The sequence below is a fragment of the Pelecanus crispus genome, chromosome Z, assembly GCF_030463565.1.
Source record: "Pelecanus crispus isolate bPelCri1 chromosome Z, bPelCri1.pri, whole genome shotgun sequence".
Taxonomy (NCBI): Eukaryota; Metazoa; Chordata; class Aves; order Pelecaniformes; family Pelecanidae; genus Pelecanus; species Pelecanus crispus.
In genome coordinates, this window is record NC_134676.1 from 54,753,917 (window position 1) to 54,779,397 (window position 25,481).

General features: G+C 48.9%; 1 protein-coding gene across 1 annotated transcript in view; it reads left to right on the forward strand.

Annotated features, from left to right (window-relative positions):
- The first annotated feature begins 3,011 nt into the window (after positions 1-3,011).
- PSD3 (pleckstrin and Sec7 domain containing 3) overlaps positions 3,012-25,481 on the forward strand; it is a 79,952-nt gene continuing 57,482 nt past the window's right edge. Inside the window, exons 1-5 of the mRNA XM_075727103.1 lie at positions 3,012-3,046; positions 6,796-7,866; positions 9,247-9,639; positions 22,614-22,820; positions 22,925-23,005. Coding sequence (XP_075583218.1) covers positions 3,012-3,046; positions 6,796-7,866; positions 9,247-9,639; positions 22,614-22,820; positions 22,925-23,005 — 1,787 coding nt within the window. The remainder of the gene's footprint in view (positions 3,047-6,795; positions 7,867-9,246; positions 9,640-22,613; positions 22,821-22,924; positions 23,006-25,481) is intronic.

Below are 25,481 nucleotides of genomic sequence, written 5' to 3' on the forward strand. Positions count from 1 at the left end.
CCATGAAATGCAGTAAAGGACATCCTTTTCTGCAGATGTGCCTAGTTTCTTCAGCGGCTGCTGCAAAGGTCCAGAGTTTCTGAGATCTGTGAGTAGTAGTGTGGGGTTTTTTAAGCCATTGCTGCATGCTCAAAGTCTGGCAATACATTTTTTATCCGAAGAGATCCTTCTATCTGAAGGACTTTTTGAGGGTTTTAAAAAGATTCTTTAAAAATACAGTATTTTAAATATGTAACATTAAGTACAAGTGGATTTAGAGAGGCTGTGAAGTCCTTGTGCAAGTGTCAAAGCAGCTGTGGGCTGTCACTGCTCCCGAAGTTTGCTCTTTCAGCTGAAGGCTCTTAGGGAACTTTTAAAGTAATTCTTGCTACCACTGTGTGTATCTACACTTAGAAAATCACCTGTTAGGTGCTTCCTTTCTAAATTATGGCAGTGGAAAAATAGAAAATTTCAGATTCTTTTTGGATCTGTCTCTTGAATTTTGGATTTAAGACTTTTCCAAACGTAAGTCTTAAAACAAAACTTGAGATTCTCACAGCCACATCACTCCAGGGGGTGGGGCTTTAAAGAAGAAAAGTACATTAAATACAGTAAGACTCACCCGCACTTTTACATCAGGATAAGGAGCCCAGATATTCCCTTTGTATTCCCTCCTGTTCCCGCTCATGCTAGCAGCTGTTTTGCTCTACACTTTTGCTTTCCAGGGTAATGACTCTTGGGAGCAAGCTATCTCACTGACCATCTGTGGCCCATACAGCAATTTGTAGTGGGTAATCCCTCACACTAAACCCTCCCAGCACGTGCTACGTATTAGTTGTGGAGTTTGTGCTGTTCTGAGCTCGCTGTAGGCCTGTGTGGTGCTACGGCAAGGTGCCATCCTTCCCACAGCTGGGGAAAGGTGCGGGGCTCACTGGAGGACTCTGAGTTCAGTGCGGTTGGCGTTATGCAAGTGCTCCCAAACCCTCTTTACTGCTGGGAAATAGTTAAAATCTGGGGTGGGGGGGGAAATACACAACTGAGTCTCAGCGTTGCTTACCTAAGCCTTTCCACCAGGAACAGGGGTAGAAGGTTTGCAATTCTAAACAAATCACAGATAGACTCAAACAGACGCACAGTGACCTGGGTATTTTACATGCTGTTTTGGTCGTTGCTTTCTTAATGGACAGGATTTACATTCTTAACCTAGCAGCTTTTCTCACTCCCTCTTTTTCAAGCCATGACAACTCGGGCATCACATCACCACCTGGCTCCAGGTGCTGGGACTTGGCTAGCGGAGACATTTGTGACAAGTTTACCTAGTGTGGGCATGGCTGTCGTGTGGCAGACTGAAGGCTCACCTAACACAGCCTCTGGTTGCTCAAAAACCCCAGAATTTAAGGAACTGTGCAAAAGCAGCGGCAAGCAGTACTTCTCTGATAACCTCTTCCAGTGTGCAGCAAGCTGTGGGTGTGGCATTTCCTGAGTGACACACTGCCCCGGATGCTTGCAGGGGGATTATTTTCTTCCCTGAACTAGTCAGTTTAATTTCTGGGTAACCCTGAGCTGCTGGCTGCCACGCCACTGCCTGGCTGTTCAAGCACGGCGAGTGCAAGGTGCCCCGCTCCTGTGCACACTACTGGGTCTGTGTCAAACCTCCCGCTGACAGCAGCAGGGATCCCCTCTGGTCATCTCTTTTCGGGGTGAGGGATCTCAGCCAACACAGTCACTTTTTCTGCATTAGGCTCTGCCATATCTCTGGTCTCCACCACCTTCCCTGTGTGTTTTGTAAGGCAGCAGAGGCATTTAACCAGGGCTTGTGTTCTGGGCAACTCTCGCCTACCTCTTCCCTCTGCTTCCCCCCTCTGCTGCCTTCACTCAGCTTCCCCGTTTCCACCAACCTGTTGTTTTCACATAATGCTGGTATAACTTTACAGGGATGATGGCCTGGCTCCGCTTCCCCAGGCAAGCAAACTGCCCAAGACCCTGAAGTGGCTGCAAGCTGCAGAAAACCCTGCGCCCAGTCTGGTGTGGACATTTGCAGTCCAGTTACAAAAGCACAGTGCTTGCATTATGCTAATCCCCCGGCTTTGGCTAACGAAGGACCTCCACTGGCCGGGCAGGACCTATCATGGCATGGAGAATGACATCATTTGGAAAAAGGGCTGCTGTGCCAGGCTGCCAGTGATTGTGCAGCAGCCCTCCCCTCTCACAGGGGGAGGCCGCTCCATCTCTGTGTGCACAGGCACCGCTTTATAAATCGGAATAGTTTTAGTTACCACAGAAGTTGTAACTGGAGGGAGTGCAGGACGAGGAGACACGTGTGACCCCCCCCCTCCCCCCCCAACAGGCTGCAATAACGATATAATGCCATAAATCCAGCGATTTTTTCATTAAGCTCTGACATCTAGAGATTAGTTTCCTCTTAACACACGCATTGTTTTTACTTGCCCTAATTTGCCTTTTACAAATAATGGCAAGAAATGCTGGTACCAAGAAAGCATAACCGGTGTGATGCTGCATGCAGGCTCACCCACGTGCTGCTTGTGATCGGCGCAAGGAGCTGCGGAGAAATAAAATGCAAGATGACTGGGCTGCTTTGTGAAACCTTCCAGCTCAGCACTGCTGAAACGCCGTCGGGTGCCCCGCGCTCTGGGACCAGCACACCACCCTCAACATCGCCATTCTGCCCATTTCTTCCCTTATGGACGCGGTTATAATAAACGGCGGCTAAGCACAGATGCTTCCCTGGCATACCGTCAGGCAGCCTTGCTGGAGGAAATTTTTTTTCCCCCCTGCAAGCTGCCAAGGTGGACTCCTTAGCTCCTGCGATAAGACTGAATGAGACTGCAGTTCCCCCATCAGTTTCATAATACTCAGAAAGCATCCATTTACATCATTGTGTGCAGTGCAGGGCAGCAGCTGCCAGGAAATTTGAAACTATTTTGATTCCAGTTGACTAGAACAGCAGCAATTGAATTAGCTGGTATCGCTATAGATAAACTGATGAGCTGTGCATTTTATTTCTTTGACCAATGGGTAACTGCTGGAGCTACAGTAACCTCTGTGAGTAAGGAGACTGTTCAAGCAAATATATCTAATTTCTCGAGCTAGCTTATATATATATATATATATACTGTATAGAGAAAGACACTCACACCATTCTTTTGTAAAATGTACCTGTAAACAAAATGTCTGTCTATGCTTGTAACTTGTGTTTTGCTTCCTAGAATTTCCTTTTTATTATGCTGTAGACAAGCTTGCTTGACATGGAATGGTTATTTACCTATGAAATATCATATCTATGCCTAATTTAAGTCATGAATTCTTTCAACGTCTAGTCATCAGAAAGACTGCCAACTGCTGTTAGGTTATATTTGCCCGGTCTCAGTTTCCTAGCCAGTCACCCCCTTTCTATTTTAGCTTTTTCTCTCTCCGTTTAATTCTTTTTTTTTTTCTTTGTTGAAAGAAGCCACCTTCAATGCAAAGTAGAAATCGGTGTTACCTGAGAGTGTGTGTCCTTTCTTTGTTTGTTTGGTGAAGGGTATTTTTTTTCCCTGCTCATCTTCAGTGCGGTCCTTAAATTTTGTTGTTGCCTTTCTAGCCTTGTTTGTAATGCAGTCATATTGGGGGATGGGGTCGGACAGGATATGCCAGTAGCTGCAGCAAGACATGATGCTGTGGTGGTGGATGGGAATAAGGGAGGAGTTTCCCTTAAAGAGCTCAAGCTCCTGCAAGCTCTGGTACCTGAAAGAGGTCTCCAAGCAAAGGGAAAGGCTTTGCACCTTTTAGGAGCAGGGGGCAATTGGTGGTGGTTTACCGCAAAGAGCGGAGACCTCGGCAGCCGTGTGCATGGTGGTGCCTAATGAAATGGGGACAGACTGCTGCTTTGGTGCCATATGTGATTTTCTTTTTTTATCAGGCAGTGAATTAGGCAATGTTCCGTGAAGGCGAGAATCCTGCTGACTTGTGCTCGGACATGGCAGCGGCAGCAGCAGTCCTTCCAGGGCAGGGCTGCTGGTGCATCACTGTAGAAAAGGCCTTATATTTCTACTGTGAAAGCGCTCCTCTCTTGCCCAGGTGAAACATGGCTTGCTAGCGTGGCGGAGAGGAGTACCTGTGCGCGCGCTCCCTCCTGCACGTCTCTCTGTGCCCATATATGCGTGTATGTGCTCTGTACGTGTACCTCTTCTGGAGTCTGCCAGGCTTTCCAGAGGGTAAAGTTTACTTGGGATGAAGTTCAGGAGGAGAAGTAAATCAGAAACTTGCTCGGGATTGCTTGCTGCCGTCAGCAGCGGCTGTCTGTGGCAGATGGGGACACGCAGCAGTGCATTTAGCATTCACCACCAGATATAAGGTTGCCTCTGTTTCCCTCATGTCAGTTCAGAAGCTAAGATAGCAATTAGCAGAGACGAGCCTGGCGCCTTGGCAGGGTCTGCGTGCGGTGCCTTGGCAGGGCTTGGCCTCCAGCACACGTTGGCTGTATCCCAACCCCATGGGGGGTCAGCTGGAGGGGCGATGCTCTCTCTGGGCTTCCTTCCAACGAGGCGGGGTGTGTGGGTTGGAGGGAGGCACAGGGGGTCCCAGCTCCTGGGGCACTATGCGTTGCCTTCCTTTGGGATGTGGCCAGAGTGTGCGGCCTGGGCAGCAGCATGGCCAAGCGCTGCACCGTGATGCTGGGGGCTTGAGGTGATCCCAGCTGGGGCATGTCCCACTTGCAGGTCTGCAAGCTGAGATTTGCTGTAGGTGGAGCTGTGTCCACCGAGAAGGGTTTATGTTAGCATCTGTAGTGACAGGCTCCCTATCGGGAGTTCTTCTCTCTTAAAAAGATCCCATCTCTGGACATGTCCTGAGAGAGCAGCAAGCACTAACGCCGCTGCATTAGAGCAGACCAGGGCTGCGGGGTGGGGAGCTGGGGCATTTTGCTGGCTTGGGCTGGTCCCAGTGCAGGTGTAGGGATGTTGCAGCCAGACAGCATTGTTCTCATCCATGAGTCCGTCCTGGTGGAAGGGTGTCCCAGTGGCTACCTGGTGCCTGTGCCATGAAGTGGGGTGGTGTGGGATGCACCCAAGCACTGCGTGGCTGAATTGTTCACAAAGGGGGCTGTTTGTTTGGGGCTTCCGGCACTTAGAAAAAGCACCATGCCTGGAAACGCTCATGTGGGGAGAGGGACCTCACTCTCTTCTTCACACTCTCCCAGTGCACCTACACCTCTGTGCTGGAAAACCTGCCTTGAAGGCAGGCTGGTGATGGAGAAGTGGTCAGGGCATCCATGCTCCTCACAGCTCCCTGGGAACTTGCAGCAGGGAAGAGGTCCCTGCTTTGTCTAGTTGCTGTCCTCAACAGCAACCAAGTCATCTAGGTGAAACCTGACCCACTGAAGTTTTATTACGGAGTGATTAAATCAACAGCATGGAGGTATCTAGAGAACCTAGTGGGGAAGAGACTGTGGTTTGGCATGGTCCAAGTCTGTCTCTTTGATCCTGCACCACACACAACGTGTAGTAGTTACCCTGTGGCTAGATATACTGGACAGTGAGCTGGCAGGTGTGAGCTGCTGCTCGTCTTTACAAACCCTGGCAGATAGATAGCTGCATTAGTGCGGTGCTGAGCTTGCGTTAAATTGTCCTCCCTTTCACCTTGAACTCAGCCTGTCATTAACCTAGCAGCTACATGGCTTCCTCCTCAGAAATGGCTTGTGGCCAGCCTGCTCGGAGTGGAGGTGGGGATCGGTTTGCTACGCAGCACCTAGAGATGCGCCTCGAGTGGGGCAAAGTGTCCAAATGCAAGTTGGTGTCTGGTTTCAGAGCTGCCACCCCTGACATTTTTCAGAGTAGGTGTTTGGATCTGGCCCCCCCGGTTGTTTGTTGTAAAGCACTTTTATACTCCAGGCCAGTTTTTTCCAGGAGGGTACAGTGGATGCAGCTGTTGCTGGTTTCTTTGGTTTTTTTTTCTTTTTCAAAAGCTTAGTTCTTCCTTGGGCCATAATGTAAGGTGGCCAAGTGTCTGTCATTGTGTCATCCGTGAGGTCCCTCTGAGGACAGCTGGTTCTCTGTTACACCACAACAATGGGAGCCACTGGGTGCTCAGCGCTTGGAAAGTGGGGCGATCTGTTTTCGCTCCTGCTTTGTTTACATCAGTTGGAAAAGCAGCGCAAGGAGGGGAGGGGTAGCAAGCTTTTTGTGCAGCGGTGAATTGTCTGCAACAGAAAATGTGAAATGCTCGGTATGCGTACATCACTGCAACGTGACCTTCAGTTACCTGAGTTGTTAGAAGAAAAGGGTAGTGCTGGCAGAAGGTTGAATTGCTCATTAATTGCTTTGTAATTTAGCTAATTGGTTTTGTCAAGGCTGTGGAATATACATGGTGTGGCTGATTATCTTCCCAGTGTTTCATCTTTATGAGTTAAAATGACCTAAAACCATTTTTTTTAAATAAAACCAACATGTATGACGCATGCTGTGGATGGATTTCAGACCTCTGAATATCTGCTTTCTTCAGCCTTTGCGCCTGGCCTGTGGCCTCAGACTGTTCATGGGCCACTGAGACCCTTTCTGAAGTGTAGCAGACATTTCTGGCATTCCTTCCTCGGCAGTGCACACTCCCAAAGTAGGGCTGCCCAAAAACTCCTATGTAAAAGGACCAGCTCTGGATAAATGCAGTGTGAGAGCGTGCAGAAGTGAGTTAAACCAAACGGTATTTTCCCTGCAGGGGAGAGCGTAGTTACTCTGTTAGGAGAGGGCTTGGAAGGGAGGTCAGGCTTTTTGCTTATGCATGTGGTAGATAAAGGTACGCTCTCTTTTTTTTCTTTGCAGGTAGTGGCCGTGGAAGCAGCACTTTGCTCCCTCATACCATCATCAATGAATTTCCAGAGTACGGCGCCGTAGAGCCAAGCGGAGACGCGCCGAGGGCTTTGTCGCCGTGCCAGGCAGAGCCTGTGACACGCAGCCCAGAAAGACGGGACGGTCACCACTGGGTACCTGGCGGGCCCCTTCCTCAGCGTGCGGCTCCTGCAGACAGTTCGAGACCTGACGCTGGGGCAGCGCAGCTGCGCGCCCCAGAAGAAGGTTTGCAACCTGCGGGTAACCTGCCAGAGATTATGAAAATCTCTCGACGGCTGGAAGCAACAAAGGTGCAAGAGAGAGCAAATACTTCTCTTGATTCAGAGACGCAAATGGAAAAAAAGAGCGTTACTGGCAGCCAAAACGTGCAGGCAGCCAGAGAACCAGTTCCAGCAGGCCAAGAAAAACCCTCAGACATGCCTCTTCCATCTGAACGAACAGCTGAGGAAAAAATGTATTTGATTGTAGAGAAAGATCTGGCTGCAATATGGGCTGGAGTAAAGCAGTCCGAGTCCTTGCAAGCCATCGGTAATAAAGCCGAGGAGGTCCACGCAGTGCAGGAGACAAGCTGTCATAGACCATCTGTGACAAACCTGGAAGCAGCCAGAAGAGTGGAGGGGTGGGCGCATTTTGAGGAGTTTTCAGCATACAGTCAAGGCAAAATGCAAATGGGTCCTGAGAGGAGGCTCTCTAAAGAGGCAGCTGTGAGCAAACATGTAGAATTTCAAGGGGTGGAGATTTTATGGCTGCAAAAAGCCGAGGAGCAGAGAAGAAAGAAGCACTCGCTGCTGGAGACCGTGTCCGTGGAGAAGAAGGCGTTCCCCAAAACATCCAGCCACCCTGCACCACCGATGGTCTCCCCAGGCTTGGTCTCCTCGCCAGACAGCGCTTGGAGCGAGGTCTGTGAGGACCCGAGGCTGGGACCTGCTGCCTCTGGAGCCACTCCTCTGGCGCTGCTCGATGAAAGCGGGGAGGCTGAAGTTTTTGTGAAGGACAAGAAGAACAGTGGCGAGGAGGAGACGGTTGTGCTAGCGAGAGGCCCCAGCAGGTGAGACGGCGCTTGGGGGGGTGCACGGGGCAGGCGGGGTTTCCCTCATCCCCTTTAGGAGCTAATGACAAACGACGAATGTTTGTCTGCTGCCTGCGGTGTGGTGGCAATGGCAGCAGTTCATGCCTGGTGGTGGCTAGTGCATGAAGTTGGGACTGAACCCCATCCACACCACCCTGCTGAGGTTTGAAGTCCGTCTCAGGTTTGGAAACATAAAGGTGTCTCTTGCTGTTTGCAGAGTAATGGCTGCATGACGGAGCACCTGTAGCAGGTGTAGTTGGGATCTGGACATGGCATGTAATTAACCACAGGCAGCATGCAGGCCTGGCCGTATGTGCCTGGCCAGATTTTCTGGTTTTGGGCAGAGTTTGTGCAAGAATGGTGTGAGCACCTCGAGAGGTTGGGTAATAAAGATGTTTTACCCAGGGCCTTGCATGTTATAAGAGGGTAAATGCTGGGTAATGTGCTTTCCATATTAACTGCCTATCTGCATTTATAGAATTGTAGCTCTATCTATTGCAAAAATTGTGCTCTGCTTTTTACAAGAGCATCCCAATTTGCTCACTTTCTTTCTGGGTGCATGCCTGTAACAAAGCAAAGGGTCCACCGGAGCGCTCTGAGCGAACCATGCCCGCTCTGACCTGGCAGGCTGTTTCCACTGAAACAACAGGATCCCAGTGAGGGAGGCACTCCTGCTTCTGTGGAGTTTTGCTTTGGCTAGCATGTGGGATCGCTCGGGCGGGCAGCCCTGATGCCTGGCACGTGCTCTGAGAAGCCCCGCAGTAGTTGGTGCAGCAGAGGAGAAGATGCTCCGCAGGGGGATGCTACACCTTCCCCTGTGCATCTGCAAGCAGGCCGAATTTTCCCCCTTCAAATCTGGTTCTCCCAGCTCCAGGTTTTTAATTTTATTTGCTTCCCTTTGCGTTTTGGAGGGATTTCCTCCCACCTTTTGCCGAAGACCCCAGCCCTAGGACTGCAGAGCCAGCAAACTGTCCTCCGGGGGCAGAGGCCCCATCTGGGTGCACGTCTCCGAGCTGTGCAGCCTCTGGCATGGCGATGGTGCTAGCGGAGACCATAGGCATTTGTGAGTGCTCCTTTGCACATAACCGGCTGATGTTATCTGTTAGGCAATAGTAGGCTTTCCCTCCGCCCCCCTCTTCTACCCAGAAGACTGTTTCTTTTTATGTCCCTGGAGAGGGAGATGGTGCCAGTCGTGAACAGAGGTGGTGCAAGGAGAAACTAGCATTTTGCCCACAGCGTCCTCTCCTGCACAAAGCCATGTTGACCTTTCTGTTCGCAAAGGTGGAAGGTGAGGAGGTTCACCCAGAGATCTAAACCTTGCCCCTGAGCTGAAACGAGCTGTTTCTGATTAATTTCCAGGATGATGGAGGAGGGGGAAGCAGCCATAGGAGGATATGAAGATATCCTTGGGCAGAGGCACTCCGATGTCTCCACTGATCTGTACAGCTCACAGTTTGAAAACATCCTAGACAATGCATCTTTATACTACAGCGCGGAGTCGCTGGAGACATTGTACTCGGAGCCTGATAGCTACTTCAGCTTTGAGATGCCACTCACTCCCATGATCCAGCAGCGCATGAAGGAGGGAGGCCAGTTTTTAGATCGGACGTCAGCCTCGGGGCAGCCAGATGTCCTGCAGCTTCCCCCTGACGGGGAGGTGAAGGGCTGCGGTGAAGGCATCGCCAATGGCTTAAGGGATGTAAGTGAAACACTCTTCAGAGGAGACGTCACGGAAGTCCCTCGTTTGGAAAGGTAAAAGCAGTGGGTGAGCTTTCTGTGTGCCTGCTGATTTTTCCCCGATGTCTGTTTACTTCAGCGGACTGTTGCAGAGTGTAGTTGTGACTCTTTCAACACTGCATGTTTTCTACACAGAATAATTTCCAGTGTAACAGAGTGAGCTGCAGGAGAGAAGTGAGCTGTCCAAACCTGCCGTTCATTAGAAAAGCGCAGATTTACTTTACGAAGGTTTTGTAGGTGGTACTTGTGTCGATAAAAGGCTGGCCGGTATTGTCGCATCTCTGGGACCTGTCCCTGGAGGAGTTAGTTACCGGTTACAGACGATCCTTTTTCAGCTCTAGTTATACCTGAATTTGTTAGCAGCACTATTTTAGGAACAATAACACCCTGTGCACATGGACGAGTTGTCCAAATGCAGTTTGTGATTTGGATGTTAAAGGTGTGTCTCTGGGCATAGCTTCTCCTCTCTTGAGGTCAGTGGGAGTTTTGCTGTTTAATTCAGCTGGGACGAGGTTTTTCTCCCACCACATTCATGGGATTAGAGACTGTTCGCCGCTTCTTTCGTCTGTGCACTAGTTACTGATTGAGAGAGGAGGCAGCGTTGCAAAAATGTTAATAATTTCCGTTTAGGTAAAGGGAGAGATGAGAAAACGTATTAAGAGAAGAGTCATGTGAGAGGCAAAAACTAGGCTAAGTGGTCAGAAAATACTGTGTAATTGTAGAAACTCACTCTGTGAGCAAACTTTCCTCATCGTGTGTTGTCAGAGAGGGTGGGGAAAGGCAGCGACAGGCAAAGTGGGGGGCCGAGCCAAGAGCAGTGATCTGCAGTGGGATGAGGGACCTTGTTGAGTGACAAAGATGCCTCAGGTCCCCATGCTCCAGGGACAGGACATTATCAAAGAGTCCTTAGATTATTCCCTTAGATGGGACTAGTCTAGTCTGAGCTTTCCTGGGAGTCAGTGGTGGGGGGTCTTTTATCTGTTTTATTCTGTTTATGCTGTTGTGAAAGAAGTCCTCTGAGCTGAAGTAGTTTTGCTAACTTTATGGATTAAGGTACAGTTTGCCCTTAAAAGAACAGGCAGAAGGACTTAGTGGTTTTGAATGTTTTTTCCATCAATCCTACTGGAAAAAAAAGGTGTTTAAATCTTGTACGACCCGGGGCTGCTTGGTGCCAATAGGCAATAAGTGACTGCCAATCTGCTACAGACAGTGCAGAGCCAGAAACGGTCAGTCCTGACACTTGCAGCTCCTTACTTTTACTGAAACTAGAGATTGCCGTAAGTCTGGGCAGTGGAGGACAAGCAGCACATACAGACCCCAATCATGTTACCCCGTAGTTGCAGCATCTTGTATCTAGAAAGTACTGTCAAGTAAGGCCCACATTGGCTCATGAGGATGGAAGTTATCATGGAGACAAGGTGTGCTTAGATAATGCTTAGAGACACATTAGCTGCCTGCCTAGTGTCGATTTCATTAGGGATTAAGTTAATTTTAGTTTAAATTTGCAGCCATAGTGATAAACCAACAGAGGATTTTTAAATTATTCTTTTTTCCACCCTTAATAAAAAAAGAAGAAAGAAGTGTCCCCAACAGCGGGGTTGTTAGGAAGCTCTGCTGTTATAGTCTGCAGGGCTATAGCCCCCGAGGGCTCGCTCTGTTAAGGTGGGTGCCCATAAAGAGTGTAGCTGCAGCAGTGCAGCCAACCACGGATATGCCCAACAGGGTAATCCTCCAGACAATTATTAACCACCTTATTAACCCTCCCCCCCCGCAATGATAGTCTAATATCATGTTGTATTGCACCAGGGTCCAGGTGACTGACAGATTGTGTGTGCTATATTGTTGGAGCCAGGGATGAATCATGGTGTTACATTGTGGGGGTGAAGAGCACTATGTGCATGCTGGGGGCTGCATGGGATTTATTTGCAGAGGGGTCAAGACAGTGTGTCACTGTGATGCTCAGGTGAACCAGAAATAGCTGTCTGAGCTGTGGGTGCTATTTCTAAGAGTTTGCATGCGTGGTTGTGTTGCCTGAAGCAATCCCAGACTTGTTTTTTCAACCGAAAGCCCGCATGTATGGTAAGCGTGCAGTAGCCACTGCGGCACCTTTGTGCCTTCTGCTGTAAATCCTTGTTCCCCAGGGTGCCGCGAACCTGCGGTTGCATTGGGGCCGCAGCATCCCAGGCGCAGCGCCTGCCCGGGGCTGCGGAGCATCAGGGGGCACCGGGTGAAGCGGTCCAGCTCTCCCGGAGAACGAGATGGGGAAGGCAAGCCCACCGCCCTGCCAGATGCAGGCAGCGCTCCCTGCCCCTGCATCCCGCAACCAGCGGCCGGAGCTGGCAGGCAGCAGCTTGCCTGCGATATATCGCAGAGCCACCGGAGGTCTCTGTGCCCTCTGCGGAGCTGCCGGCGCTCCCTGAAGCCAGGGGCTCCCGTAGCTCCCTCTGCCCCCACCCATGACGTGAAGTCACTGGAGGGTGGGTGCAGGCGGGAGGGCAGCGGGAGGACCCCATCCTGTAGGGATGGAGCAGGCGTGGGGTCTCAGCCTGTGAACAGCGGCAAGTGCAAAGCGAAGTGGGGGAATTTGGGATGCCAGGGGCTTGGGAGCAAAGCAACGCAACATTGCTGTGCGGCACGACAAGAAGCATAGCCCCCCCTTTTCTAGAAACTGCGCTGCCAAGCCATGTGAACAAAAACCGAAACCAAAACCTCAGCAATTCCCTGTGCTGTGGTATTTTGGTGACATAAAAAACGCATGGGAAAGTGTGTCGGGAGAGAGTGCACTTCCACCTACCAGGACTAATGTATGGGGTTGTGAAATACTGGCAGTTCTTCAAGGCCCAGTACAGAAGGGGAGGGCAGATGTGAGAGCAAACAGTTAATGATTTACACCTGGAAATTGAAAGCTGTGTGCCAATTAGGAAAGGAGGAGCAGGTGCTCCCCACAGCCGTGCCCTCCAGACAGCAGGTAGATGAGCACCGCAGCACCTTTTGAATCTCTCTGGAGGGATCCTGAGCATAACTGACATGAGGACCCTAGATGGCGTGAGGTTTTAATGTGTAACAGCAAGGAAACCTAATCTTGTAATGAATAAGCGGGAGGGTAACATCCTTCTCCGCTCTTAGGAAATCGCTGGCTCTGGGAGGGGTCAGCTCTGGTATGTGAAGGCCAGTCACATGCCTTCAGAATTGAAAAAAAAAAAGGGAGGAAAAAAAATGATTAGAGGCTTGTAGGCTGCAAGTTTCTATGGGCTCCTGGGTGTCTGGATCTTTCGTCTCTGCTGCCCTCCCTATCAGCTGCTGGCCGTGGTTAAACGCGGTAAGTCCTGGCGAGAGCCGTGTGATGTGCCTGCTCTGACAGCTGCCTGCCGGGCTTCCTTAGGGCAGGGGGACGTCAGCTGGCCCCTGGGTTTTCCTGCAGGATGGGCTGGCTTGCTTTTGCAAGTAGTCCTTTCCTAGCACAGCTCAGGTCAGTGTCTGGCCAGTGGAGGAGGGATGCTTGGGGAGGAGGGCGTGCAGCTTGCCTTTCTTGGGGAATGGTTCCAGCTCTTGGTGTCTTTTGGGGGGTTTAATCTCTTTTCTAGGTATGTAATGATCATCCGTCTGGGGGAAAACAAATTTCTGCAGCTGAAGTAGCCTGAAGTTTCCCCAGGTTGGGGTGGGAGAACTGGAGGACACGAGGGGGAGTGTGTCAGGTTTCGGAGCTGAGGGACAGCCTCGCTGTGTATCGGGGCACCATGGGGTCCCCGTGAAACATGCTGAGCCACAGGTTGCCAGTATAATGAAGCTTTGCAGTGGCAATAGAGACATTGCATGTGGGCTGTGTTTGGTCCCCTTGCCTCCGTGTTACCCCTGGTAACTGCTTGCAAGGTGCTACCCAGATGTTGAGCCTGAGTTTGCATCACCTGAACCAGGTGTAATCATTTGCACCAAATTAGAGTGGGAGGAAGCGGACATATTTCCAAAGCAGCAACATATACCTGAGGGAAAAGTGAGTTATCTTTGCTATGTATACAGTGAGCAACAGAATATCAGTGTGTCTAAAAGTAAAGTATGAAGTTGTCTCGGTGATGATCCCTATCTTTCTTTTCTACTTTCACACTTTAAGAACAGAATTTCTTTTAATCTTTATTTTTTCTGCATTCTTTATAGCAGACTCCCATTCCCTCTTCCTTTGTATGCTACAGTCAGAACAAGAAATTAAACCAAAAAACGTCTGGCATTTCTTTTCCTGAGTTGTCTTGGAAGGTGTGGTCTCTGTTGGTAGGACATCGCCCAAGATTTTTCTAAATCTGGAGAGAAAATTAAAAAATCTGTATTGCAGCTCCTAATCCTCAAAAATGCTAAATATTTGCCACCTACCATCATCTTCAAAGGACTGCTGGTGTTCAGCAAATTCTGCAAATCCTGTTATTTTCTTTTTTTTCCCTAGAGATGCGAACACAAATTTAGTCACGTATATATTCTTTTGTAATTCAAGGGGGGAAGAAAACAAACTTCCTAAAGCAATGTGGTAGTTCTCAGAATAAGTGACAAAAACCTAGACTGCAGTTCCCAGTGACTGCCACGTTACTTTTAATGGTTTGGGCCTCTCATAGTAGTTCCCATAGTTGTTTTCTTTCTTCTGCATATGGGTCATTTCCAGCAGTTTCTTAGTTGGCACTCTGATTATTTTGTCTTTGAGACAATGGACTTTGTTGACAGATAAACCCCATTTTGATCCCTTTCTCCAGATTGATTCTCCAAGTCTCCTCCCAGTTTATCAGTATCCTGCATGCCAGTTCTACTGCTGTTTTTCAGTTCACACTCTGGTATTTTTGTCCAAGGTAGCTTGTATGTGATTTTTAATGTAGATATGAGACTCGGTACTTAAATATCTAACACATAACCTTTATTCATTGATTTTGTTAGTCTGTCCAACAGCAGTCTAATTTCATTATAAATAACCCAGCCACCAAGCCATTAATTGGTTTACTGGTAGATTTGGTAATGTTAGGTTAATGGTTGGACTGGATGATCTTAAAGGTCTTTTCCAACCTAAACGATTCTATGATTCTATGAACTTTTCTCCCCTTTGAAGACTCACCTGGTTGAATTTTTTCGTTTAGTGTGAAATCTGCCTGTGTTCTTAAGGGGACATTGTTTGGCCTTTGGACATGCCTCAGCTCGTGACAGACTTTGGGACCTAGGAGAGGTAGGGCTGTCAGAAGGTGGTACTTCGTATTTTCTGCCATCCATATGCCCAGGATAAGGAAAGTTATTCAGAGGAATGCCACTGGTTGTTGTCCTAGAAGACCGAATGTGTCAAATGCATCTGCAGCCGGTGAGGAAGCAAACACGTGCTGGAGCCCATTTGCCTGCACAGGGGCTACTGCATCTGTCAGTTGTTGAGCCACTAGTAAGCACAATATACTAGCATGGGTATGTTAAATCCAGGTAGAGATGAAGTAGCACAATCTGCAGGGGTAAATTTCTGAAACCAGTGGCATTTTGGCAGCTGAGGATTTTCCCCTTTATCGCACAGTTTAGTAACTTCAAAAATGTTAAGCTACACTGATCACCTTGGTATTCCCTGCAGGAAGGTGGCATCACTTTGTCAAGGTTCTGGAAATACAGCGTGCGAGTTTGCCTTTGTTCTGGCTAACAAGGTGCTTGCAACACCAGTTTAGTGAGAGTTTGTAGAACTGCCTCTAGTTCCTAAATAAACTGTTGGTTTAGGGAAAAAAGGGCTGCTGACTTTTCGCCTCTTCAGTTCCCAGCCTCCTCTGAAAATAAAACAAACAAACCAAAAATCCAGGAGCTGACAGAGACAGAAAAAGAGGAAAAAAGAAAAAAAGAAGTGGAGCAGCTGATCAGTTCGCTGCACAAAGCGCCTCAGTATAAAGCTGTCAGCAGCTCAGCTTCTAAGCTGGCATCTGTTGGCACATCTCCATTAAAGTCAAAGCCATTTAGGTCAGGAAGACTTCATTCACCAAAACTGAGGCATCTCTGCCAGCTCCGAGTGGGTCCCAAAGTGCAGCCTGCCATCTCATCCATTAGCCACGACTGGCTGCCGGTCAAGGCGCCCTCCACGTTATTGCTGGTTAACTCTCTTCTTCCTCCATCTGTCTGTCTGTCGGGATAGAGAGAGGCAGAGGCTGGCGGCTGGCAGGGTGGCGTAGAGGCATGTGTAGCATCGGATGTGATGCAGGAGCACCAGCGGAGAAGATCAGGGCATGTAGCATGCAGACTCCTTGCTAGCATAGCTGGGTGAGCTGTGGGTTGGTTGGTGGTTGTTTTTCCTTTATTGCAGAAGTCTGTCTTTTATTATTAGTAACTATTCTTTTTGAGGACAGGCGGGTCATTTTGCTGCATGTTTGCAACGTAAAGCTGCTGTGCGATACTACTGCCAGTGTTGAAATGCTCCACCGGCACGTCTGCAGGGGGGAGCCTTAACCAAAAGCCGTAAACACACGTATTTTTATGCATCTGTTTTGCTCCCTGCCAGGGAGGACCAGCTGGACCAGCTGCCCTATTAATATGCACTCCCTGGGCTAGTCTCCAAATAGTTAAACTGAGCCTGAGTGAGGGGGGATGTAGTCCGCTGGCTTCTCAGTTTTGCTCGGGTCCCGGAGGACCCTGTGGGAGCCTCGTGGGGAAATGTCACGCTGGCACTGAGCGCGGGGACAGCTCTTGGCACCTGCAGCACGGTGGGGGTGGGTGGGCCCGGGGAGAGCCGAGGGCTCCCGAAACACTCAGGGGCAAGGTTACAGGTGTGCAGTGTATTCTTTGGGTCTGTTTTTTGCTCATGTCTGGGGGCAGGCGGGCTGGATCCTGAGTGTGGGACTATCCTGATGTATCCAAGAGACTGGTCTACACGTCAGTGCCTCTGTCAGAAATACCCATTGCGGGGAGACCCCTTGGACGCCCTCTGTGGCGAGGGGCAGGTTTTTGCTTTCTAGGCATGGGGGCATTAATGTGGTGAGTCCCTTTGCGATTGCTAACCCCTGCCACGGTGCTGTAAGGAGCCTGAGGTCAAAAGGGAGTCAAACCTGAAGTATTTTTAGCAAAACATTTGTACTTCAGGTGGCAATGGGCCAGCGTGTCTGGGTAATAAAGGACACGCTGTCTCTCGGAAGGGCTGCAATCCTGTCCCTGCATGTGGCAGGACTTCTTGTCCTAATGCCGTGATCCCGTAACGATAGTGTTTGCATTTGCTGTAATGCAAGCCCACCAGAAATGGCATTTTCTGAGTGTTTTAGCTGTCAGCTCCCTACTTAGGATTGGCAGGAATTCTTTTAATTGAAGAAAAAGGCAGATGATTACGGGGGCAAGAGGTTATTTTTAAGCAGCAGCATGCACTTCAGCCCCTGAATTTGACTTTGGACGTGCATTTTATTGATAACCAATAGGAGATTGCAGGGGTGGTTTGTTTGTTTTTTACTTTGCTTCTCTCTGTGTGATAGGACAAGGCTGAGGTACCTTTTAATGGATCCTCAGTGGATACTATGGGTTGTGGAAACCATCCTCTCTTCATGTGTCCTGGCTGATGCTGTGCTGGTGAGACACCCACTGAACTGAGTTGCAGCGAAGTGCAGCTGTGTCAGTCCTCAAAGAAGAATCTACTTCAAAGCATGTCTTTGAAGAGAATCCATACGTAGGACTTCAAAGCTGATTAAACCATTCGGAGTAAAATAGCACAGTGAGTCATCTGCTAGGAAAGGGCATTATTTTTATTTTTATTATTTTTCTCCCCTTCCTACAGTTGTATCTTGGAAGAGCTCTGGAGCTGGAGGTAACTGGCAAAGTAAATTGTTGCTTGGCGTGATTTTGTACTCGCTATCTCCTGGCCCTGAAGAAACCGGTTCAGAGCTGCAACAAAGCTGCAGCAGAGCTGTTCCCAGCCTGTCTGTGTGGTCGGTCATTTGTAGCAGGAACTGACTCATCACGTCCCACTGCTGCTGGGATTTTTTCGCTTTCTTTGGTGGGGTTACTCCTTTCCAGATACAGGGTGTTCAAGCACGGCTTTTCAGCTTCCTTGAAACAAAATTCAACCTGTGCCACTGATCGTTTCTGGTCAGCTCTGAAATGCGGAAGGTTATCACTGGCTGAGCATCCACGTCTCTCTGAAAGGTTGTAGGGCAGAGATTCATTCCCTCAGGGCAGGACTTTTTGCAGAGGGAATTCTTCCCCGCACGGCTGCAGTCCAGGCTGGTGTCAGGGGCATCCGAGCGCTTCTGCTTTTCTGATATCCCTGCTATGCTGCGAGGTGAGGGCTTCTGCTGAGGGACTGTTGTTTTAGAAATAGAGTGCGCTTTTCACAGCCAGAGTTGATGGTTGTGATCGAGGGGATGGTGTCCTCCATTTCGGAACCAGGAGGAGAAGAAGGCTTGGAGCGAAGGCATTTAAAACAACAGGGCCAGCACAGTATTGAAGAAGGTGATTATCAGCCCCAGTGTGGTTCCCTGGTTGATACTGTACCTCTGCTGAAAACAACATTTGTTCTGGCCCTAGCTTAGTGCGCCAGAACACCTCTCCACCCTTCCTTATTTTTAATCATTGCTGTGTTTTGCTCTAATGGACTTTGCTGGCAAATGCCTGACTTAGCCTCCCTTGGAGTAAAGCTGATGTTAAAGGCGTGCAGATTTATTTGAGAGAAAAAGTTGTTTTTTCCTCCTGTTTCCTCCTCCTCTCTTTCCAAAAAAACCTGGGAGGGTCCCAGCTCTGCTCATCCAAGCTCCCCGTGAAATCGGTGCATCCAGTGCACTCCCTCTGGACATGCATGCTGGATGGATCAGCATTCCTCAGGGAACGGCCCCATGTGCATCCAGGGGAGATGGTGTGCCACAGAATGTATGCTACGCTTCAGTCCGGTAAGAGCTGCAGGCAGTAGCAAGCTGGGATTGCTGATGCGGCTGGGCTGAGGACAGCACTTAGGCTGAGTTATAGGCTCATACCCTGCTCCTCAGCATCAGCTCCGACATCTCTTTGGTAGCGGCTGGGGCAGTTGCTCCATGGTGGATCTGACCTCTTCTCCCATAAAGCAAAATGCTAACGCTCTTTTTTTCCTTGGGACAAAACAGAGAATTTTTTCCCCCATGGATTTGGTAAAAAATGAAGAGCATCCCAGGGCTTAAAGCACCTGAAACTGCAAGTGCTTATGCCAGGGTTTCCAGTTGCAGCCTAGTAGACTGGGAGAGTGGACTGCTGAGATGCCTGTATCCTTACCATTACGTTACTAGCCTTGCTCTGTTTTTGTCTGGAAGTTGCAGCCATTCCCCACCCATACGTTGCTGTGGAGGGTTTCAATTTTGGTGAAACCCAGGCTGGTGGGGCGGGGAGTACGTGAATCTAGTGTATTCTTAAACAAATCAAGTGTGCTAAGTGCTGAGCACAACATTATTGAGATACCTTGGTATTGGGAGCTAAATCACTGTAGACCTGGTCGATAATGGAATAAGTGAAGAAAACAGTATAAAATGTTTCAGGCTCTGCCTAGCTGTTACGGTGTGTTATGGGAAACCAGCTTTACAGATGTTGCATTCTGCCTGTGTTGCATCTGTGAGCGTGGAGGGATGGCTGCTGCTGTTAGAAGGTATTGAATTTGCCATAGCAGCTGTTTATTGAATTGCTGTAATTTCTGTTGGATGTGGTGGTCACAGCCTCTGTGCATTCACTGTGAATCTGGGGATGCTTTGGCAGAAGGAGGGAGGATGTGTCAGGAGTGCACTGCTGGGGACAGAAATAAGGTCTAAGGATGTGGTTTCTGGCCACCGCTCATGCACTGTGAGACCAAAGGGGTCTGGTTTTTTGTAGCTTCTGTTTTCTGTGTTTTCTGATAGCAGAGATTAATATAAGAGTCTCTGGATGAAAATCAGCAGCCGTTGCTGTACGGGCAATTACCAGTAGTATCGTTACAGTCCCTTTCGGCCCTCAGTCCAGGATTAGGGGCAGTATAATCTATTACATTTTCAGCCTACTTTTGTCAGTGGAGGTTTCTCATTTTTATGTGATAAAGAGTAAAGCTGCGTGAGAAATCCTTGTCCAGTCTTGCTCTGCTTAGCTGGTAATGCTGTGGACTCTTTATGGGTAGAAACTGTAGACTGCAGAAGACAGACCTATTTGCAGCCTTGGTCGCTCCCAGCCCTTCGTTAGAATCCATTATAAGCACTTTACAGAGGCAGGCAAGTATTATTTGTGTTCAGTAGCTGGGGAAGCTGAGGCACGGAAGGAAAATGGTGCACCCGGAGAGACTTGGAGGTAAGAAGAGATGTCAGCCTTTCTCCTGAGTAACACCCCCCACATCCTGCTAAAATGACCTGTCCAGGAGGCAGCTTGCAGTAGTCATGCACAGGGTGTTTGTCTTTGCTAAGCCTGGCACCGAGTCTTCTCACCACCTAAAAAACTTGAGAACTGAAGTCTCACTTTAATGATAACAGTCTAGCATTTTCCCTGAACAGGAGGCTTATGTTACAGACAACCTATACTGTTGATTTGATTGCCTTCTTGTACTTATTAAATAATAAGCTAATTAACTGTTGGAATAACTGAAGGAAGCATCCCTTATGCTTTGACCTGATACATGGGTGGGGACCCCTGTCAGGATGAAGTTTTAAATCAGGAAGGTTGGAAGGTAAGGTTTCTTATGCAGCGCCGCTGGCTAGTTTTGGTGAGCAGGGGAAAGAGCACGCTCTCCTTCTTGCTGGGTGTTCCTTCTTCACATCCCAGCCGCTGCTCTGAGAGGCAAAACAGAAGCTGGGACCTGCTATAGTGTTTATTTCACTAAGTGGCAGATGCTGGCACTTCCTTTCTTTCTAAACTTATGGTGGTTTGTGGTAATGTTGACTCTCGTAGTGCACTGGTTCCTAGCAGGGTGCAAATGTTTCTTGTCAGCTTTGGCCATCTTTCAGGGCTATAAATATTGCCTTTAATAAAGAGCAGTGGTGAAACAAGGCTGTGATTTATGAGCAAGGCTCTGCAAGTCGGCATGGCTTTCGAAGCAGCGTTTCTATGTGGAAGGCTCTGTAGATGTGTTAGCTCACCTGGTTATCCTTTGCTCTTGTCAGTTGTTAGAGCTGGGAGTTTGAAACCAGTCGTGCCTTATTTGAATGGACAAGGCTTGCTTGGGGCATGTGTCAGAGGACTCTGGAATTTGCTTTCTTCACAAGTTTGGAGTGGACCAAATTTAGAGAATTTCAGACATTGGCTAATGCTTTTGGAAAGGGCTGAGGAGGCATTTCCCACAACAACGGTATCAGGAGGGGCTTTTTTTGTTTTCTAGGGTAGCTGGCGGTCAGTGATGTTAATGCTGTTGGAATTGTATTTACAGTATTAATTCCTTACTAGAGTACTGAGGCTGAGCCCCGTTTGTTATAGCACCTTATTACTTACACTGAAATAAATGCAAAATCAGATCCCCAGCCCTTGTAGGAACAGGTTAGATGTCTGTTTTCCCTAGATACTTGATAAAAAAAAGTTGTACCCCCAGTGTGGATGTGTGATACTTTGGTGTTCTAGCAGCACTAGGAGGGTGGAAACAGGTGAAATGGGCAAGTCTCCTTCCTGTAGGAGCACCGCACACCTCCTTCTCTTAAACCATGCGTGGGAAGAGAGGTAGGGCACATGTGTGGAAGGAGGCATGCAGAATAGCAAAGATTTTTATTTTAAGCTCACAGTATCTGCAGATCTCATCTTTAAAGGGTTAAGAAGTGGCTAGCAGTCATTTCGGTAAATGGCTGGATAATTGTTACTGGAGCACAGCAATTGGTTGTTCTAACCATGGCTTGTCAAGCCCGAAGATTACAGTAGTATATGAAACTCTGGTATGTTGAAGTGTTGCGTTTAAAATTATTGTTAACTCATTCCACTCATATCTGCCCCGCGCATGACCCCTGCTGATCATTCATTAGTTCTGTGTAAACGAGGATTTCATGGAAAGAATTTCTGTATAGTATTTTTTTAAATAGAAATACTGTCATGCACACACACACAGAGCTGAGATTTTGCAAGAATTTTCATGCTAGTGTCACAGAAAAGCTTTTCCAAAGTTAAAAGCCTGCCTGTGTGCAGGGGTGTGTATGTGGGGCTGTGCTTTCTGGTGTGGAGGGCTGTTGCCTCTTTGAGGGGAGAAGCAAAGCAGGCACACAGCTCAGCCAGAGCTTTCCTACTGTAGTAGAGGTGGGAGGAATCTATAAATGCATGATTTATGTAAAGTGCCCTGGGATTGCCGTGCTGAACGTCCTGACTTTGAGCAGCTGGTGAGGGAAATTATTGCCACCACGAGGGAGCAGGAGGAAAGCAAGCAGCTCTCCAGGCTGGCCTGGGTGGCTTGTGTCTCTCCTGTTCCCCAGATTGGGTTACTTGCTCCAAGTCATGCTTTTTCTACGGTGCCTCCCCTTGGGATGCCCGCTGCTCATGGGCGGCACGGAAGCCGCTGAGACTTCTGTGGATGTTATTTTAGATTTGGGGAGTTGTATTGTTTCCAGGACAACTGGGGAAGAATGAGGAAGGGACTTGTGCCGAGTCAGCTTGGAGCTACTGAACACCCTGGCTTGCTCACTGCATTTTCCTCTGGAAAACAGCTAATGGCCTACTTTTAGAGGGACCCCTTCAAGCCAAGCAAGCGATTGGGTTAAAAAATACTAGTGCAAGAAGCAAATGAGGAGCCAAACTTGTCAGGTGCAGTTGTAGGCTGATAACAGCAAACAGCTCTCTGAAGTGAGCACAAGCTGTGGACACTCGGCACACTCAGAAGGTGAGTGCAGAGCAGAATGTGTTTCTGGGCTGGAAAGCCCATATTTGGGTCTCTGTATTTAACACTCTTAACCTCTGATGACTGCTAAATAAATGTCCCTGTTCTACACAGCTCCTTCAATTAAGTGGAATTTGCTATATTGTGTAATCTTGCCTCTGTGCTATTAATTGCCTTCTATTCTAAGAGGAATTAAATCCTTCTTGAAACTGTAATGTCATCTTATTTTTCTTCTTTCCATATTCTCCCTGTCTCATAGCAATGCTGAACTGCAGAATATGGTGTTAGACTCCGGTGCTGCCATGGGAAGCAATGAACTTCACGAGAAAGATGCCACCGGAGCCCTTGGCCACGATCTCAGCAATGGCAGCAGCAGCAATTTGGAAGCAGCCAGGCGCCTGGCTAAGCGCCTCTACCATCTGGACAGATTCAAACGCTCTGATGTGGCAAAGCATTTGGGTAAAAAGTACGCACTGATACGAGGCCTTTGGCCACATTGCTGTTCTTGCTGGTTCTGGAGGGGTTCACTCTCAAATGATAACCTTTACTTATTTGTTTGTTTGTTTAAAGCAATGAATTCAGCAAGCTTGTGGCCGAAGAGTACCTTAAGTTTTTTGACTTCACAGGCATGACGCTGGACTACTCGCTCAGGTACACGCCTGTTTGCAGACCTTACGTTCTTGTTTTAGTAGTGGTGCTCTTTGCTGTTTTGTTCTGATTGAAGCGGTTGCCCTGGGGGGCCTTAAGAGGGTGAAGAGAGGGATGTGATGCTTTTCTGGGACGGAGCTTTTCTTTTCTGTTTGGCTTGGTGTGCCGCCATACTCCAGAGTGCTACTGGAGTGGTGGCATTTCCTGGAAAGGGAAATCTTTGGGTGGACCTGCTTAGAGATGGTCCTTGATGCAGAGGAGGTGGAGAAAAATGACCAGTCACTCAGTAAACAAGGGATGTGTAGTCTGCCAGGTGCTGCTGGGGAATGAAGGTGTTGCTCACAGCTGAGCCGCACAGACTTTTTGGCTGATGCCTTTTGGAGCTTGCTCTGCCCAGCTGCAGTGCACAAAGCCAGGGATAGGGTTTGATGTGGCTCGGCAGCCGCCCTCGCCGCGGCCCTCTGAGGCACCCAAAAATGTGCAGAACAGCAAAAGCTTCCACGTGGAAAATGCCATTGAGAGTTTGGTAGCTGCCAGCGTGGGTGTTTGAAAACCCAGCCCTTCAATTTTCCTTCCTTTTAACACTGGAATTAGGCCTCAACAATGTTTGTTTTCAGTATTTTTTTTCTTAGGAGGCAAAACACCAAGTTCGTGTAGCAGTGGCCTGTTAGCACGGTTGCTGGTGTTCTGGTATTTAAAGGGATTTAAAATGAGTTTATATCATCTGGCTGAGGTTACTCAAGTGCGTTACTATATTTTTCTAATGATACAAAACTAGGAGGTCCGCAGGCACTTGCCAGTCCCCTTGCAAATGCATTTCCAGGGGGCTGACTGCAGGAGACCATGGTAGACCCCAGGGAAAGCCCAGAGCCCTGCCTGCCGAAGGTGGTGGAAAGGAAACGTGCCTGCGGAAAAGTGAACTGCCTGCTCCCACAGCAGGGGGATCGGAGCTGAGCCAGAGCACCAGCTTAGCACAGGGCGGGAGCAGCCAGGCTGGTGGGAGGTCTGCTGCTTGTTCCAGGTTTTAGCAGCCCTGTAGTGCAATGCTAAATATACCCGTCTTTTTAATTGTGAAATCCAACACCTAATTGCTTTGTGGCACATTTTTAGGAGGTCTCTGCTCCCGGTAGATCTCCTGTTAATATTAATAGTCATGACCTTCTCTAAAATATGCCCTGGCTCGTGTGGGACTTAGACACATCAGGAGTTTGCTGAGGTTTCAGGAGTAGCTGCAGTGACTGTCGGCTGCATGCCCCGAGCATGCAGCAGAAGCCAGGGACAGAGCATCATCCCGAAGCCTGGGGGAGCAGAGGCGTGCTGCCTCACGCTTGCAGAGAGCAAGAGGTAACCGCCCTGTTGCTGCTGGCTCACTGACAAGCTATGGTTTGTTAAGCATTTTGGAGCCTGTGGCAGCAGCCCAGACCCACACTACCCCTGGGCTGCGGGAGGCCGTTGTGCAGTGCATATCACCATCAGCAGCAAGCCTGGGATGTGGGGAGGGTTGTTCTTTCCTTTCTTGTCCTGCTTTGCTTCCACAGCCTGGACCTACGTCACCCATACCCCTCCTGAGTGGATCTCATGTCCTCTGCAGGACTGCAGGAGGGGAGGAGGTGGGACTGCTGCTCCAGCCCCTCTTAGAGTCCATCCTGGCCCTCCTGGTGGGCAGAAACTCACCCCCGCCCCATGGCCCAAGGCCGCAGCATCGTGCTCTGAGACAGAGGAACCTGCCTTGTTTATTTACCAAATGTTATTTCATCAGTTGCCTCTCTGAAGCAGCTTCCAGAGGGGTAAAGGTGCTGAAGAGGAGGATAGGGTGTAGGTCAGTGGTGCCTGCCATGGGCAGGGGGTGTTGCTGGAAAGAGCCCGAGGAGGAGGACGAAGGATGGCTAGTTGTCATAATGTCCTGTGGGGTCATGGAGTAGGAAGGGAAGAAAAACCCTGTGAAGACTCAGTTGTAACCACTTGTTAATTGGGTTATTTGCAATATATTACATGTGAAATTAAGTTATTACCAGGCAGATCACACTCTGTATGGGTGTGAGATCATTGCAAGTACAGCCTGTCTCTGACCTTACATCAAAGAGAAAAAATTAACGTTTCTTCGTCCAGGCTAGATAGATGTGAATGTTCCAGCAACATATTCCATGCCTCTCAGATTTGCTGTTAGTTTCAGTCTTACAGGATATTTAAAAATCGACTATTAGGCACTCATTTTGTACGCCGTCTTACTTCGGACCTGGAAGGTTTGTGTTTTCAGGCTTTTCTTAGAAGCATCCTGACAAATGAGCGTAGGCTGATACCGCTGAGGTCATCTCTTGGCTCCAGGATGTGGGGATTTTGGGAAGTGCAGAAGTTCTTTGGCTGCGAGGCGAGTTTTTCTAGCAGGAAGAATAGTGGGGTGGTTAAGTGTTGGATGAAGAGTAGAAGATGCGTGCGTGTCCCACATCTTTGCACAGGCTCACTGGCTGTGTCTAATGAG